The sequence below is a fragment of the Condylura cristata genome, unplaced genomic scaffold, assembly GCF_000260355.1.
Source record: "Condylura cristata isolate star-nosed mole 26May11 unplaced genomic scaffold, ConCri1.0 scaffold00017, whole genome shotgun sequence".
In the NCBI taxonomy this organism is placed as follows: Eukaryota; Metazoa; Chordata; class Mammalia; order Eulipotyphla; family Talpidae; genus Condylura; species Condylura cristata.
The window spans coordinates 34,220,434-34,239,389 of NW_004567118.1; the positions used below are offsets into that span (position 1 = coordinate 34,220,434).

Consider the following 18,956-nt stretch of genomic DNA (forward strand, 5'->3'; position numbering starts at 1 on the left):
CTATCGGCCCGCAGCTTCCAACTAGCCAACAGGCAGGTAGCCGCGTCTGCCCCTCCCCACCCCGTCCCCAGTAAGTCGGGCCCACCCTGGTCCCGAGCGCCGGGCACACACCCGTTCAGTGCCCGGGCCAGCGTCCTGACCGCAGTCCATCCTGTCCGTTAGCCCCTGGCCGGGGCTCGCCTCTCCCCGGGGGATCTCGCGCGCGCCGCCCTGCTAGCGAATGCTCCTCCCCAGGCCGCCCAGTAATGGGCTCAGACGCGCCGCTCCGAGCGGCCTCCCGCCTCCGCTGCGGCTCTAGCCGTCTGGCTCTCGCCGGCCCGCACCTGACCACACAACCGCCCCAGGCGCTCCTCCGCCAGACTGCGGTGGCCGCTCCTTACTTTCCGGCCTCACAGGCGCCTCTGAGATGTTAATTGGTAGTTGTCCCCAGGAACCCGCAGCCAGAACTCGCGCCCGTCTCGCGGCGCTCGGCTCTACCGGGAGAGACCCGGAATGTCCTTTACAATACACATTTCCTCACCGACAGCGAAGCACAAACACCCTGGTTCTTTCCCACGCACTATCTCGCCTCCTTGCTTCCCTTTCTCTTCGTCCCAGACTTAAATCACCAGGCTTCAGCTACTTCTAACTGTCCACCCTCTGCCTTCTATCACCAGATACCACCTAGAAAGGCCACAAGGGCCAGCCACAGTTACCCAGATGTGCCAAGTGGAGTTTGAGTTGGCCTGCGCCGCTGTTAAGCAGTTGAAAGGACCTGTCAGTGATCAGGAGAAACTGTTGGTTTACAGCTTCTACAAACAGGCCACCCAGGGGGACTGTGACATCCCTGCCCCACCTGCCACAGATGTGAGAGCCAAAGCCAAGTGGGAAGCGTGGAATGAGAACAAAGGGATGTCCAAAATGGATGCCATGAGGATCTATGTTGCCAAAGTGGAAGAACTGAAGAAAAAGGAAACTGGCTAAGAGGACAGATTGAGTTGTTAAACAGAAGGGGGTAGCATGGCTTCTCTGGTAGACAAAGGGGCTTCTTAAAAGAACTTGATGGCTGAAACCGTAGCAACCATAGCTGGGACACCAATAAATCACTTGCAACATGAGACTGGCTGATTGCTGTTGGAGATGTAAACTGACTATAAATGAGTCCTAGCAGGGTGTCCCAATGTATAAAAAGCATCTTTCCCTTAGGGAAAATTTATGGAAATTTACTTTCTGTATGGTCCTTGGTTCCCAGACTTCCTATTCCCAGAGGCTTTGCAGATATTTGGCAGGCGGTTGGGGTCGGGGGGAGAAGGGGCACAGGACAATCACTCTATGAAAATGCCAAAGATCTGGGATCAGTGAGACTGGTCTCCAGATGCTCAGCCTCTGGAGAAAGGGAGAGAGAGAAGAGGCCAAGAACCCTTACTTCTTTAGGGACTGTGGATTACACTACTGAAGCCAACATAACAGAAGTAACAGAAGGAAAAGGGACTTATCTTTCATCCAATAAGCTAAAACCAGTATTACTACCAAAAGACTCTACTGGAAAACAGGCTAGTGAATTCAGGGAGTTCACATTTTTAGTGAAGTAAATGATGAAGTATTGATTCATCACAACACAGAAGCTGAGAACCACTGAACACATGGTTTCAAAATCCACTTCTGACTCATCTAAGGCCCAGCCAACATTTTCTTGAGTGTGCTCTCCAAGTAGAAACCTACTAGTTTCTACTGCTCCTAGATGTTGGTGGGACAAAATACATTATGTATGTATATGGGACTTGTTTTAGGAGCACAGGATATCACTTAACCCATGAGGGGTCAAAGTGCAGGAGTTTAGCTTTTCTTTAATATCGATAAACATGGAGGCCTCGATGCACAATGATGTGCTAGGAGATAAAATGATAACATAAATACACTGAGAAGAGAAAGGTCTGCTGTGGCATGGAATTCCTAATACTTCTCCTCAATTTTTTTTTTTTAAGATTTATTATTTATTTGTGTATACAGAACTGGGGTACAGGCCAGAGGCTCAGGGGTGGCGAGAGGCTTCACCAGAGACAGAGTGGGGAGCAGAACAGGCAGATCGACGAAGTACACTGCTGAGGGGAGCAGTAGGCTGATCAGGAGAGGTCTGCCGCGCCATGTGGTCACCTCCAGGGCAGGCGGGAACTGAACGCATGCGGAAGCGGCTTTAGATTCTCAGTGCTGTGCTTTAACACGCTGCGCCACCAGGGAGGGCCACTCCTCAATTATTTTTTTATAGATTATAGTATCAGGTCAATTCTAGTTTGTGAAGGATTATTAAACAGAAACAACTGTAAAGACTTCAGAGGACAAAAGAAACTAAGTCTCTCAAGATCTTCTGTTCACATAGTCACAAGAAGCTGCTACAGACTAAGTGCATTATTTAAGAATGAAGCATACCCAAAACTACAGAACAACTAGTTCTTTAATTTAGTCACTTTACCACAGTAACTAAAAAAACAATTCCTTAGAACTATAAACCAGGCAAGAGTTACACTGTACAACAGCTGTGCTCTTTTGTTTGGAGATCATGAACATATTTGATGCTTTCAGGACCATGATTCACATTCAATGTGAACAGTAAAAATACCTACAGCTTTACTTAGAAATTGTAGGTATAGTTATACTATTCTGTAAATTATAAACCTGACTAAGGAGAAGAGAATATATATTTGTAGGCTTAAATTGGAGGCAAGGAGATTGTGATGGGGGTAGGACTTTCAATGTACATCTTTTTACCCTTTTTTTATTTTTATTTTTAATGTCTTTATTGCATAGAACTGAGGTATAGGCGAGAGATGCAGGGGGTGAGAAGATTCACTTGAGACAAAGTGGGGACAGATTTACTGAAATAAAATGTAAAGGGAAGCAGCAGATGAGAGAGACTGGAGAGGTCTGCTGTACCATGTGGGTTTTTCCCTCAATCAGGGATCAAACCCAGGCCACAGCAGTGTCAACACTGAGACTTAACCCCTAGTCTACCAGGGAGGCCTGGACATCTTGATTTTTGAACACTGACTTGACTACCTCATAAAGAAGTTTGAGATAAGGACACTTTGTTTATTGATGAATAGGGCAAGAGTAAATGGAAATATCCCATTATAATTCTTAATATAAATTTCAGTGGACAAGTTGAAGCCCTTTTGAAAACTTTGCTAAACCATAATGGCATTGTGTGACACATGAGATGGGCATAAGTTACATAAAAGATGTCCACAGTTTTACTATTTCCACCAAATTAGGTAGATATGGATTTGATACTAACTCCCTACGCTAAACTTAGAACTCCTGCAACTTAACCTGGATTTAAATAAAATATTTTAGACTCACGTCATTAAAAAGAATGACTATTCTGAAAATTCAATTCTGGAGAAACAGGAATTTTCTAACTCTCTCTTTAAAAACACTAGAGGTGACAGGACAAACAGATCTACTAAAATACACTACTAAGGGGAGCAGCAGGCAAGACAAGAGAGGTCTCCTGCGCCATGTGGGTTATCCTGCGCCATGTGGATTATCCCCCTAGCTGAGGATCAAACTCATGCTGCAGTGCATTGGCTTGCAATCGCTTGATAATGCTGAGACTTTAACCCCTGCGCCAGCAGGGAGGACCTAAACTGGATTTCTTAATAAAATGTCAACTGGGTGAAACCAAATGGTTTCAGCATGAAATATTAAACATTGCAACAAAAGAAAAATGAAAGGCAATGCGACAAAAGGGAGCTGATATCACAAGCCAAAATGGGTCCCAGGTAGAGAAATAGCATTAACTTTCATCAAGCATACATTTCAGAGGAAAAAATTCTGGCATGCTACAAGTAGACTGAGAGGAATCTTGGGGGGCCTTCCTAGTGGTGCAGGGGTTAAAGACAGTATTATCAAGCCACTGCACTGCAGCTCAATTTGGGTCCCTGGCCAGGGAGCTGACCCATACAGCTCAGCAGACCTCTCCTGTCTCATCTGCTGCTTCCTTCAGCAGTGTATTTCAGTTTGCTCCTCACTCTGTCTCTTGTGAATCCTTTCATCCACCCCACCACCCCCGCCTCCCATCCCACACTTCTGGCCTGTACCCCTCATACATACCCCTGGTATGTATAAGTAAAGTAAATCTTAAAAAAAAAAAAAAGAGGGATCTTGTATTAAGATCATTTAGTACTTATATATAAGCCACTTATTTACTGTAACAAACTTAACAGGCCACATAACAGTAACCTAATATACTGGGAAAGTAGTTTCTTTTCACTAAAACACTATTACAGATAAAAATTAAGAATTACTTAATAATCTACAGTCAAAATGCTCTACCCCTTAAACCCTCAAAATTACTTAATCTAATACTAGACTTGAGAATTAATAGCCTAAAAGACACAGAGAAGTTTGATTATTCAAAATTCTTAAAATTTTCCCACGTGTAAAAGAGGAACATAAGTAACTTAGTTTGTTCTAAAACATGATTGCTTCCTTTGGCGAATTTAAGGTGAGTGACAGTGCTATAGTGCTGACATGAATTTTTTTCTCAGTGAAGGTACGCTGAAACTCATCGTGAAATTTCCATATGCTACCCTGTCAGCAAGAGAATAGCAGACTCTGATTTATAAGTAATTCCATATATGTTATTCCAGAATGGTATCCTGACCTAATCCTTTCTAATCTCAGTTTCTTTCCTAAAATGTGAACTTGGTCACCACTTTAAGTAATGAGACATACTGGTATAACAGCCTGACTTCAAAAAAATTATATAGGAATACACTTAATTCTGTTTCTAGTGATTAAAATTTATTTGTTCTCTGGAACCAAACAGAAAACTAAAAACAAAAAACAAACAACAAAAAAAAACTTTTTCTCATTTTGGAAGATATTTCTAATCCATTTTTAAGAAATCTAACAATCTGTCATTGTGAAGACTGAAAATATAAAACTAGGTGTATATGTAACAACATAGAGCCTTTTGTCTGTTTTCTCTGGCTATACACCATTTTAAATCCAGGAATGGGGGTTTACCAAATCTTTTGGTTCAAGAACAAAATTTATTTAAAAAAATTTAAATGTCAAGTTGTATCAGAGTAAGACATTAGAATAGCATATTACCATCAGGTATTCTGTATTACCATTAGCATCTCCCATCAGGCAACTAATCTGTGTTTATCTGAACAGTTCTAAAAGAATCTATGTGCTTGTCAAAATTCCCGCATCCCCAACCAAAGGTAATGTCCACCTGATTACAGGATGGAAATAATTTGTTACTACCTTAAAGTATATCAGAGCTTTCAATGACTGAAATACACAAATCTTTACTTTAACCTCCTTGTTGGTACAAGAAACAACCAAGTGTGAGAGTATTTAACATGAACGGACACATCAGGTCTCACAGGGGCTAACAGGAATCCCAAATACTTGTCCCACATGATGTCGTCTTCAGTTAACCCGAAGCTTTTAGTTTATTATGTTTAGCAAACCATTCGTCGCTTTTATCTGCTGCCATTGCCTACAGAAACAGAATCGGAATATACATTTATGTCCATAAAAAGAAAAGTACTGTATCTTACTCACTGCACATGCATATGTCCACAATCAATATATTAACATTTAAAGTGTGTTTATTCAGCACAGAGCATTAATTTAATTTGACAGAGGATGCTGATAAGTATTGAGCAATAGCTCATGAATTCTCTTTCCACAGTAAAGGGCAAAGCCTGTGGTCAGTAAGTATGGCTGATTAACTGACTAGGTAGGCTCTTAAAAAATCTTTAGACAGAGAGGCATGCTCTCCACTGCTCATGAGACTCAGTCTAATGATGAAACCAAATGTGAACTGAGATTGGTGGGATGATTCCCTTTTTCTTTGCCTCCTCCCACACTGTTCCACTGATTATTATTTGGTTAGTGTGGGGACTCTTAATTAAAAAGGGAACCATTGTTAATAGCTATGTTTTTGTCCAACCAGAGTTCTTTAATCCTATCATTCTATGAGATTGAGGTCATGAAGAGGGGAGTTATGTCCAGAGCCTAGTTTTCTTGAAATTCTTTGTCCAATACAACCAAACATATGTTAAATAGCTGTTTTGATAAAGAAATACATTTATTCAGTTAAAATGTGTAGAAATGCCCTTAGAAATGTCAGTTTTCTTTTTTATCCACATTAAAACAAGATAGATCTCACACCTATGAACACAAAAACCATATAGATATGGGGGAAACAAAATTAAAAAAGGCTTCTTATGTTGGGTTCAGATGTGGCAGCAGAGACACAAGCTGAGGCTTTGTAGAACAAGTATACAGAATAATTGAGAACTCAAATATGGAAACAACCATTGTGCAATGAATGTCTCGCTCTTTTTCTCTCTCTCCCCCTCCTTGGGCATTTGCTATAATTGAATCATGAAAAAAAGTGTTATCAGATTGAAACGAAAGGAGTAACTAACTAGTTGAAGATGAGAGTGAGACTTACCCAGGAGTGAGACTCAGAGATGGGGCAAGATACCACTATTGCATTTACATAAAATCTTAATACAATTTTATTTTAAATTTTGATGAAAATATAATGTACTTAAAAATAAAAACATACACAAAAGTGACTAGAGAAAAGTGCAGGTATTTTTGCCTTTTAAATAGTATAAAAAGTGGTGGGGGAGGGTGTAGAGTAGAACAATAAATTCTGATGTGGAGAACCCATGGAAACATCTGAGTTTCGAAGAGTGGGGTGGTGGCAAGAAGACAGTTTACTGGAATTGGTTGGAATGGGAGTGAGTTAGGGAGGAGAGGCAGCAAAGAAGATTAGAGAGTAGGAAAAGGCTAAACTCATTACGTGTTCTGCCAAAGAATTTGGAATGTATCTTGAAGGCAATACAGAACTATAGGGAAGTTAAAACTTTTTTTTTTTAAAGATTTATTTATGCACACAAGAGCTGGGGTGTAGGCCAGATGTGCAGAGAATGTTTCAGATTGCTTCATAGTGCTGAGATTTAACCCACTGCAACACCAGGGAGGCCCTGAACAGTTGTTTTTTTTTTGTTTCTTAAAGATCTGTATATTTATGCATACAAGAACTGGGGTCTAGGCCAGAGGTTTTAGAGGGGCGGGGCAGTGAGAGGATTCACCAAAGACAGAATGGGGAGCAGAACAGGCAGAGCTACAGAAATACACTGCTGAGGGGAGCAGCAAGTGGGTCAGGAGAGGTCTGCCACATCATGTGGGTCAGCTCCCTGGCCAGGGATTGAACTCGTGCTGCAGTGGCTGTAGATAGCTTCATAGTGCTGTGATTTCACCTGTTGTACTACTAGGGAGGGCCCAACCCTGAACAGCTTTTTAACTTACTGAATTTATGCTTTAGAAAGCTAATGCTGCCAGCAATGACTGGAGAATGAAAAGAGGCTTTTGCAGTCATACAGCTGATTAAAAAGTAGACAAAAGGGCCCTCCCTGGTGGTGCAGCGGGTTAAAGCACTGCACTGAGAAGCTAAAGCCACTTCCTCATGAGTTCGATTCCTGCCTGCCCCGGAGGTGACCACATGGCGTGGCAGACCTCTCCTGACCCGCCCGCTGCTCCCCTCAGCAGTGTACTTCGTGGATCTGCCTGTTCTGCTCCCCACTCTGTCTCTGGTAAAGCCTCTCGCCGCCCCTGAGCCTCTGGCCTGTACCCAGTTCTGTATGAACAAATGAATAAATCTTTAAAAAAAAAAATAGACAAAAAATCAAAGGTAAGATTCAGCTCTTCATGACTGCTAAGATTGAGGGGTTAGAAGAAATAAAAATAAAAAATGGTTGTAACTCTAGAATTTATACCAAAAGCATAGAAATGTTAAAAAACAATGGTTCTGAGAATTCTAGCTGAAATAACTGGGATAGCAGATAGACAATGCTGTTCAGGGGAGCAAGCAGAGCACAGAAAATGAAAAAGAACCAGTTGCAAAGCCTGAAAGATCACCAGTCAAGTCCTCATATCACCAGTTATTAGGGAAATGCAAATTAAAACTTCAATGAGAAACTGTTTCCTCTATACTAGAATATATAAACTCCATCCCAACACAATGTCAGTGAGGATGCGAAGCAGATGCATCTCTCAGGTGCATACATGGCTGGTAGGAGGCATAAGATGGTTGAATGACTGGATAACTGCTTGGTCTTTTTTGTTGTTAAGATTTATTTATTTATGTATATAATAATTGGGGTACAGGCTAGAGGTATAGAGTATAAGAGGATTCATCTTAAGAGACAGAGTGGAGAGCAGAACAGGTGGATTATATTGAAATACATTACTGAGGGCAGAAGTGGGCAAGACAGGAGAGGTCTGCTGTGCCATGTGGGTCAGCTCCCTGGCCAGGGATCGAATTCATGTTGCAGTGGCTGAGGATAGCTTTATAATGCTGTGCTTTAACCCCATGTGCCACCAGGGAGGCCACTGCTTGGCAGTTTCTTATAAAGTAAAAACAATTCCAGTCCTATGTATTTACCCAAGAGAAATAAAACAAACATACATTTACATGACAGCATTCCTAACAGTGTACCTTATAATTGATAATCTGGAAACAGCTTTAATATCTACCATTGGAAGAATGGATAAACAAAAGTTAAATTCATAAAACTGAATACCACTAAGTAATTCAAAACAAAACCACATTTTGACCACATTTTGATAGATGCAATTACAAGCAGAAATCTCAAAAATATAATGTTGAGGACTTCCCCAGTGGCACAGGAATTAAAGTCTCAGCCCTATCAAGCTATTGCCAGCCGCTGCACTGCACTGCAGCACTAGTTCGATCCCCGGCCAGGGAACTAACCCACATAGTGCAGCAGACCTCTTGCCTGCTGCTCCCCTCAGCAGTGTATCTCAGTAGATCCACCTGACAGGTTCTCTCCCCACTCTCTCTCTGGTGAATTCTCTCACCCACTGCACCTCTGGCCTACACTCAAGTTCTTGTATGCATAAATAAATAAAATTGATCTTAAAATAAAAAAAAATGTTGAGTGAAAGGAATCAAAGGATACCTACTATATGACTCCATTTATAGGAAACCCAAGGATTGACAAAATTAATGGAATAGGAATCAGAATAGCAGTTTCCTTTGGGAGGTGGGAGTGGAGAATAATGAAGTGGACGCGAGAAAAATTTCTGCAATGATGGAGACATTCTATATTTTGAGTACTGGTTGTATAAATACATATAACTGCCAAATTCATCAACTTCAGCACTGAATTTCTGTGCATTCTATTTATATTTCCATCTCGATAACTACAAAAATCATTTTTTAAGAGCCTGGGGAGGATTAGGAACTAGAAATGAGAACATCAGAGAATGGTTGATGGCTGAAGCTCAGAACAGAGGTAGCCAGAAGAGCAGATAACTTCTGTGCAGAGACAAAAACAATGCAGAACAGAAATAAAAGTTGGTCAAAGTGAAACATGGGTAAAAAAACACTTCAAGATCAGATGTAAAAGAGGCTTTTAACTGGGGATACACTATGAAAGAAATATGAACATGGCAGGATCTCTAATACCAAAGGAAAAGTGGGCTCAAAAGAAGAAGACGTTAGATAGTAATATGAAAAAACAAGAAGAGTCTAGCAAATTTCTCAAGGAAGAGGCTGTGATATTCTATTTTCTTTTTTATGGTAAAACTTATAAATATTAATCTTTCCTATACATGTCCTGCTTTTTAAAAAAGATTATTTATGAATACAGAACTTAGGTACAGGCCAGAGATATTGGGGAGGCAAGTGGATTCACCAGAGACAGAGTGGGGAGCAGAACAGGCAGATTCAGTGAAACACACTGCTGAAGGGAGCAGCAGACAGGTCAGAAGAGGTCTGCCACGCCATGTGGGTCACCTCCATGGCCACTGATGAACTCGGGCAAAAGTGATTGCTGATAGCTTCACAATGCTGCACTCCAACTGTTGTGCCACCAGGAAGAGCCCTACATTTCCTGCTTTAATTAACAGATTATCTAGTACTGTGTAGGCAGTTTGCTAAGCTATATAAATTTTTACATAAGGAAATGGAAGTTCAGAGGATTTAAGAAAATTGCTTAAGATCATGACCCAGATAAAAAGGGGCAAAACCAGGATAGATCGAGTCACTCCTTTAATCATTCAACAAAGCATTCACTCAGTGTCCTCTAAACACAGGAATGTGGCACCTGGATACTATGAACAATCGCTTTTGAAGCGTAAAAGATTGAAAGATTGGTTTGATGAGGACAGAAAAAAAGCTGCTGGAGGGCCTCTCTGGTGGCCCAGGGGTTAAGTCTCAGTGTTATTACCACTATGGCCTCAGTTTGATCCCTGGCCAAAAAGGTAACCCACATGTCACAGCAGACCTCTTTTATCCCTCCCACTGCTCCCCCTCAGCAGTGTGTTTCACTGAATCTGCCTGTTCTGCTCCCCACTCTGTCTCTGGTGAATCCTCTCACTCCCTGTACCTCTAGCCTGTACCCCAGTTCTGCTATGCAAAAAAAAAAAAAAAAGTAGTTTCTGGATGTGGCAAGATGATGTCAATGCAAGCATTTCACTGATTGACAGGAGCTAAGCAGAATAGACTGAGTATGAACAGGAGGTAGGAAGCAGAAATTGTGTGGGCAGGTGTTTTAAAAAACAAATCTGGCCATAGAGAAATCTGCAGAAGATTTCTAAAAGATGGGAGATAGAGGAGTTTGTTTGTATGCCGGTTAGAATAATTCACTAAAAGGAAGAGAGTGATGCCAAAAAATGAAAAAAGAGATGACCGAAAGAGCTAAGGAAAACAGGGGTGACATATTGGCATTATTCATTGAACAGAATAATTTTGTAGTAGCAGTGGTTCCCCAAGACAGCCTAAAGTAACAGGAAATGCTGCACCCAGATAGGGTCATGTATAATAGATGGCAATGAAGACACAAGTCTCCTGCTCTTTTGCTACCCCAGTACCAAAGAGACATAGCTCTGATATTAAGAAATGGACCCTGTTGTGTGGCCCTTCTGCACACACACTTAATCTCCCATGGGCCTATTGAGATATAAATTTAGAAATGAGACTCACGTCATCTAACAATTTGCTTCCCTCTGGATCCATCTTAGAAAGTTCTCGAAATGCTTCATCTCCCACAAAGCAAATTTCATGTCCATCCTGTACCAATACAGAGAAAATAAATATGGAAAAATGAAACCTAAGGAAAAACCCTAGTGCAGCCTATCCCCCCCACTAAGTAACACTTACCGGGTCAGCCAGAATGACCACTTGGACTGTTGCTTTCCCTGGGGTATCCAGACTCACCAGGGGAGTCAGGATCCTCTGGTTCTCCCTTTTCATCAAGTCTTCTAAGTCTGGCAACTTGAGGAAAACAAAAAGACAAAGTGAACAGGGGTCACACAGTACTCTTAGGCATGGTCCTCATCAGCCCTAGAGGACTCTCAGATCAACTAGAACCCAGGCACCATTTATTTAGTTTTATTATCTTAGCTGCCATTGAGGCAACTGTTGAACTTGATACAATGGCATAATCAGAGTGAATGTAAAGAAGGAAGGGCCAAGATTCTTAGCTGTTTGAACGAGTCACAGAATTTAAACAAAAGGTTAGGCAACAAATACCTCTTTTTGGGGGCAAGAAAAGGCAATTCTCCCAAAAGCTGCTGCATGGTCAACTGCACTCTTGATGCCCTGTAGCTCCAGTTTACACTGAAAAGAAGTATAGGGTTTATTTTTTGGGAACACACTATGTGGCCAGTACAAAACAGCAAACAGTACTAAAGGAATAAAGCAAAAACTAAGTCTCTTTCCTACTCTCACCCCAGAGACAAACTAAGCAGCAGTTTGCTCTGTATCTAGACACAGGTTTTTTGTTTTGTTTTTTTTTTAACTCAAATTCTAACATAATTCATACATTATTCTGCCCTTGTGTTTCCCCAATCAATGTTATCATATCAGCACATAAAGACTTGCCTAATTCTTTTTCTTAGTTGTACATTAACGTGTTGCATGGAAGAGCCATAAATTATTCAACTATTCCTGTAATCCATAGGCCATTTGGGTTATTTCTTATATTCTGTTATCATAAACAATGCCACAACAGATAACCTTGGACATACTTTTTGTACACGTCTGTACAAAAAGGTTTATCTGTAAAATAAACCTCTAGGACTGGACTGCTAGGTCAAAGAGCAAGGATTAAATCACACTCATGCTAGGTTTTTCTTTTTAGAAGGTGAAAATCATCATTAAGTGTTAAATCTTATCTATTTCTCTTGTGATTCAGCAATTCCACTAGAGGATATGCCCTCAAATATAAACAAAGGTAGTATAGTATCTGGGTGCTGAGGTTATCAGTAATTTTTATTCCCTTCTATTTATCTGTATAAATATTGAGTCACTGTGCAAAAACTGGGATAACCTTCACATAGCCTCATTTATAAGACAAACTTAACAGGTTATTTCTAACCAACATCACCTGGTTATCAGCATAGCCCAGCAAAGCCCTTTGCTTCTCTTCATCTTTTTCATAAATTTTCATTCCCAGTAGATTAGACCAATAGTTCAAGGACTTCTGAAGATCAGACACTGCTAGAGTTACTTTTAATACAGGATCTGTAGGGTCATAAAATAGCAAGATGGACAAATCAGGGCAACAAAATAGAAATACTAAAACAAACTCAAATATATGAAAAATTTATAAGAAAGGGATTTAAGTTGGTAAAAAGGGCACATTTTATAATAAAGGGCACCAAAAATTTGGCTTACCACTTGGTGGGAAAGTTTCACTTTTAAAAGAAATAGCAAAAATACATTCCTGATGGGTTAAAGGATTACATTTAAAGAATGAAATTTAATATGGAAATACCAGAAATAGGTGATTATTTATACAATTTTAGAGTGGAAAAGATTTTTTTAAACCTGAGACCAAAGATATAAGTGCTGGGAAAGAAAAAAAATTGCTAATTATACAAAAGGAAAACTAGACAACAACTGAAAAAAATAATTACCATCAAAATTAAACAAAGTATTGTGGTTTTCCAACACGTTTAAAAGTCCTTAATATTTAAATCAATTTTTATCTTTAATAGGAAAAAGATGAACTGCCTAGAAAAACAGGCAAAGGGTACAAAGGAGTAATCCATAAAAGGAGGAAATAGCCAATGAACACCTGAAAAAACAGTGGACCTCACAAATAATCTATTGCTGTGCCTACCTCGGTATGTTAAAAAAAAGTTAAAAAAGAAAGTAAAATGAGGGTTTAAATAAAACATTTTGTTATCTAATTGGCAAATAATTTGTAAAGTTTACAGTGTAAACTACTGATAGTAAGGGTGTCACAAAACAACACTAGTAAATTTCTGGGAAATAATGTACCAAAAGTCTTAAATGTACACTTTCTCAAAGAACAATCCCATTTTCATCAATTAAAGAAGTAATGGTGGATATATAAACCCTTTCAATCTGGAAGACATTCAACGCAGTACTGTAGCAACACTGTGAAAAACTGGGAGCAACATAAACATCCGACATTAGGGCACTGTTCATCTTCCTACAATGTGTTACAGTAGTCTGAAAAATAGATAACTATATATATTTATGTCTTTTGATAAAAGATAAACTGAAATGTTAACAGTGGTTATCTCTGGAAATATGGATACTATATAAAATACTATTATTTTAGAAAAAGAATAAAAGTAATATTAATACACTTAATATCACTGGAAACTTTTTATAATGCGAATTTCTGAACAGCCGTTTCAAATTCAATACATTTTCCTCCAGTTTTCACTGCTTTGGTCACCTTTGCTAGAGAAGCAACATCATCACAAAGGCGAAGGTGTTTCTCATAGGCCCCCCTGCTTGGCATATTGTCTTAATTCTCCCATTCATTTAGAAATCCACAAATCCCTGACAACCCCCACAATGCGAGGATGTAGGGCAAGAATGACAACAGCGAATGAAATGGCACAGTTGTGTGATCCAAACAAGAGTGCACGTCAGTTAAGACTGACAAAATTGACTATACTACTAACCAGAAATTAGTGCCCTAAAGCACTAATTCCAAGAATGAAGACAATTTAGGACTGTGGGATTCTTCACTATTTCAAGTATTAAAACATTAAGGCTACGGGAAAAGGTGGCCTCTGGTGGCGACGGGGCAGCCACTGCAGCCTGAGCTTGACCCCTGGCCAGAGAGCTGACCCACATGGCATAGCAGACCTCTCTTGTCTTGCCCGCTGCTCCCCTCAGCAGTATATTTCAGTAGATCTGTCCTGTTCTGCTCCCACTTTGTCTACCCCCACTTTGTCCCAGCACCTTTGGACAATACCCTACCTAGTTCATGTATGCATAAAAAAATAAATCTTAAAAAAAAATACACTAGGGAAAAAATGTCAGTGGAATTAGCTATAGAAGTGTCAAAGTCAGCACATAAAGGAACAATTTCCTATCATGAAATCATAAAAACCCCTTAAAAGTGGGCCCTCCCTGGTGGCACAATGGATTGGAGCACAGCACTGCAAGCTAACCGCAGCCGCTTCAGTGCGAGTTCAATCCCTGGCCCCAGAGGTGACCCACATGGCGCAGCAGACCTCTCCTATCTTGTCCACTGCTCCTCTCAGTCGTGTACTTCGTTGATCTGCCTGTTCTATCCCCACTCTGTCTCTGGTGAAGCCTCTTACTTCCCCTGCACCTCTGGCCTGTATCCCAGTTCTGTATGCATAAAGAAATACATCTTTAAAAAAAAAACAAAACACTTAAATCATCAATGACGTACAAGAGATACCACTTCTCAGTCAGTCACACACAGCCACCTCCCATGGGGGAATGGATCTTTCTTTCCCTGAGCACCAGACAAACAGCAAGGAGCATCAAACACAATGATGAGACTCAGCATGAAGGGCAGGCATTTGTGACCCAGGGAAGACCGATAGAGAAAACAGGATATGGGTCTCCCTTCTCAGGTCAACTTAGGGGGATGTGCTCATCAAGTGAAATGGCAGAATTGCCTTGCTATTCACAAGTACTTCCCCTTTCTTTCTTTCTCTTTTTAGTTTTGACAGGCAGCAAAATTCGCAGAAATTAAGTATTCGTATAATGAAGATGACTCTGCAGTAAACAAAACAAGCCATACAAAGTTTCATTCCCTCCCCCAGTAGCAATCAGTGTGACTTCCATTTCATTCTCATTCACCAAGTACAGCACTAGAGTATGGGAAACTGACTTCAGCACAAAGGATGAGAATAACTGGATCTAAGGACATTCCTATTTCTCCTGCCAGTGACTGGTTCAGGAGCTGGCATGTGAATCAAGTCTGATTAGGCAATGTGCTCGAAGATTCTAGGAAAACTGCTTTGTTCTGGGCTCGCCCTGTGGCACAACGTGCAGCACTTCAAGCTAGCAGCAGCCACTTCAGTGTGAGTTCGATCCCCCACTCCTGAGGTGATCCACATGGCTCAGCAGACCTCTCTTGTCTTGCCTGCTGCTCCTTTCAGCAGTGTACTTCAGTCATCTGCCTGTTCTGTTCCCCATTCTGTCTTGGTGAAGCCTCTCATCACCCTTGCACTCTGGCCTGTACTCCAGGTCTGAATGTATAAATAAATCTTTAAAAAACAAACAAACAAACAAACAAAAAACTGCTTTGCTCTACAAAACAGTAAGTCAGTACCTACCCCACCTACTAGATGAAAATGTGGGACCATGTATCCCCATAGTTACTGGCAGTCACCCCACAACCACAAGGAGAACCTGTTCTAGAAGTGGACAAGAGAATGTAGATAGGAAATTTGGGTTCTTGATGCCATTGCTGAGTTGCTGAATCAATAATCCTGAAATCTGTCCTACCTGTAGAATGCCTATTCGATGAGCTAAATATTTCCCTGTGGTTCAAACTAGTTTGAGTTGGGTTTTCTGTTAATTACAACTAAAAGTGCCTTAAATAGATAAGTAGAACAGAAGCAATTTCCATCCCCATAGTTATGAGCTAAAGTTCTAATACATGAATATAATTTCTAGAGAACAAATAACACTGGCTTGGGAAAGACATGTCACGTCAATACAGAAAGACTCCAGAGGGGAAGGAAATCTAGCTTCCATCAAAGATGCTGTTAGTAGGCTTTTACTGGTCCTGGTATAATTACCTGACTGAGGTGAACTGCAGTTCTGTAAATAGAACTTATATCCTCCTGGGGCCTCAGTTTCAAAAACACCTTCTGCAACTTCACTCAGTGGCCATTCCAACCTTCTGGCGTTGCTGACAGCCTGGCTAGAAGCGAGCGTGATACCCTGGGACAAACAATACAACCCAAGTGTAAAATTACAACAGATCTTTTGCAGAACAAGGTAATGAAGCAAAACCCCATTGCTTTTAGGTTAAATCACCTAAGATTTAATTGGCACTCAAAATTATCTTCTAGTAATTTTAAAGTAGGTTTTGAGTGTTTCGAAGATTTTGACTTGTATGAATATAAGGCAGAATTCAAAGGTTTGATCCATTTATATTGAAGACAATCTCTCTTTAATTTTAAAGATTTAATCAGAGAAATCCTGACCTTACTTTGGCTTGCCAGCTACCTTTTCAATGTTTTTTATTTTTGTGTTGTAAGAGGAAAAAATGTAAATAATTAGCAAGGCAATCTTTATATTCGTTTAGTCAGTATTTATGTATGTGGCCAGTCTCCTTTTTAGCTTGGATTATTCTAACAGCCTCTCTCTGGCTTCAGTTCTATCAACCTATCATCTACTCTACAACCAGAGTAAATTTTCCTAAACACACCCAACATGTAGCCTATGCTTAATACAGTAGCCAGACATTGATTTCCCACTGCTGAAAGCCCTTGGATGGCTCATAACCTGAGCTCACTTCCCCTAGTTCTCTCTAATCTAGTCACACTGGATTTCCTGCATTTTCTTGAATGTGCCAGGTGCCATCTGAGGATTTTTGCTCAGATTATTCTCTTTACCTGCAATGTACTTCCCCCAGATTTTCAAATGGTGAACTCCTTTATGTTTTTTCCAGCCTTTGCTCAAATGTCCCCTCCTCGATGGCAACCACTCTCAACATCCTATTTAAAATTAAAACAATCACCTGACCCATACCCCCAAATCTCCTTTACTTTATTCTATATTTTCCCATAACAATGACCATCTGTAAAATGACATGTTACCTGATTCATTTATTTGTCCTATTTATTATTTACTGTCAGGTTCTAGAAATGGCCTGCCAGGTATAGAATTTTACCTGTTTAATCAGTGGTTGTCTCAAGTTCCTGGAATAGTGCCTGGCATACAACAAGCACTCAATAAATAAGTGTTGCATGAATAAATACTGTATATTAACATATATGTAAACTAAATTCCTAGATGTAAAACTGCAAAGTCAGAGAGCAAAGTAAAAATCATTATGATACTGCCACACTGAGGTTGTACCAACTTACAGTCTTATTAGTAATCTTCAAGAACAGTAAATTTCTGACATACTTCCTAATTTTTGAATTTTGCCAATCTGAAAAGTGACAAATGGCAGCATGAAATTTGAACATCTTTTTCAATGATTAACAGATAGTTCCAATTCTAGAACTATTAAGAGTAAAAAGGGTAGCCAATCAGATTATCAGCAGACTTTTCAACAGAAGCATTACAAGCATGAAAGGACTGAAGAGAGGTATTTCAAACACTTAAAGACTGCCAGCCCCAAATCCTCTGTCCAGCAAGATTAACAATCAAGATAGAGGATGAGTAAGGAGATTCAGTAAAAAGCAAAAACTGAAAGAATTTATTAACACCAAGACTGTAAGAGAGAAACCCTGAAGGAGTTATTACAAAGTACCATAATAATGAATATTGAGGCAAAACAAAACAAAAAACCCAAAATTACTTAACATGGAGAAGAGATGAAGGAGAGGAACAACCAGTCAGAAACCAGACCCTCAAACAGGTCACACAAATACACGAACCTCAGTCATCAAATTAACAAACAAAAAATAATAAAAGTAACACCTTACATGACAGAAAGAGAACCTAAACAAAACATAAAAGGAAGCCCTTAAAATAAAGATAAACCAATCCAAAAAAACAAAAAACAAAACACACCAAAACCAAAATATCTCAATAATCACCTTAATAGTAAGGTGGCTTAAATCCAGTCCTTTCAAAAGTTGCAGAGGACTCTCCCTGGTGGCCTAGGGGTTAAGGGCTGTAACTGTTACTGCCTAAGGAAGGGTACTGCTCATCAGGGGCTAGTTTAATACTAAATATCTCTTGAAGACCCACAATAGAGCAGTCAAGCAGTTCTCCCCTGCCTCAAACTGAAAGTGGCTTCACTCAGCTTTTAGAATAGTTTGAAAATATTCATATATGTGGTCCCAATTTCCTTCTCCAGCCAGATGGTGCTACTCAGTAATGTTGAGTGCCATGCTCTCTCATCTCCAGACCTGTATACAGTGTATACGCCAACAACACTTGTCTCACCTGACCCACTCACAGCCCACTTACTTAGCTCTCTGTGAACTCTCACCTCTCTGGTATTAGGTTGGGAATTCCTTCTATGTGTTTCCACACCCACCTGATATTAGCCCAATGTTAGTACTTATCATACTGTATTCTCACTCTTTGCTTGTGGTTTGGTAGACAGGAAGCTCTTTAGACAAGGAACACACTTCACTATTATATTTCTAGGATCTAACAAAATCTAAATTTTGCTAAGTGAATTAGTGAGAGACATTAAAAGAAAAACCAATTTTTTTTTGTTTTTGCTAAACATGAGCACTTTTCTACATAAAAAAGCCTACCATTAACATCAATATTTTGAGTTAAAATAGCAAGATCATCAAATGACTTAAATAACATCCTGCAGTAGGATCTGAGTAGAAATTAATTATGCCTATCTTGCTATGTATTTGCGCCCAGGGATAGTATTTCTACCAGAGTTCAGAAAATGGTAGATATAGTAATATAATAAGTACAGAATAGCTTGAATTTTTGAATGAATGAACGTATGCAAAGTCTT

At 40.0% G+C, this 18,956-nt stretch overlaps 1 protein-coding gene across 1 annotated transcript in view; it reads right to left on the bottom strand.

The window, feature by feature from the left end:
* Nucleotides 1–4,071: 4,071 nt before the first annotated feature.
* The window catches only part of GLOD4 (glyoxalase domain containing 4), a 19,611-nt gene continuing 4,726 nt past the window's right edge, over nt 4,072–18,956 (bottom strand). The window contains exons 4-9 of the mRNA XM_012726579.1: nt 16,090–16,234; nt 12,426–12,562; nt 11,570–11,656; nt 11,198–11,311; nt 11,021–11,107; nt 4,072–5,491 (exon numbers count right to left, since the gene is read on the bottom strand). Of these exons, the coding sequence (XP_012582033.1) occupies nt 5,426–5,491; nt 11,021–11,107; nt 11,198–11,311; nt 11,570–11,656; nt 12,426–12,562; nt 16,090–16,234 (636 nt within the window). The 3' untranslated portion in view covers nt 4,072–5,425. The remainder of the gene's footprint in view (nt 5,492–11,020; nt 11,108–11,197; nt 11,312–11,569; nt 11,657–12,425; nt 12,563–16,089; nt 16,235–18,956) is intronic.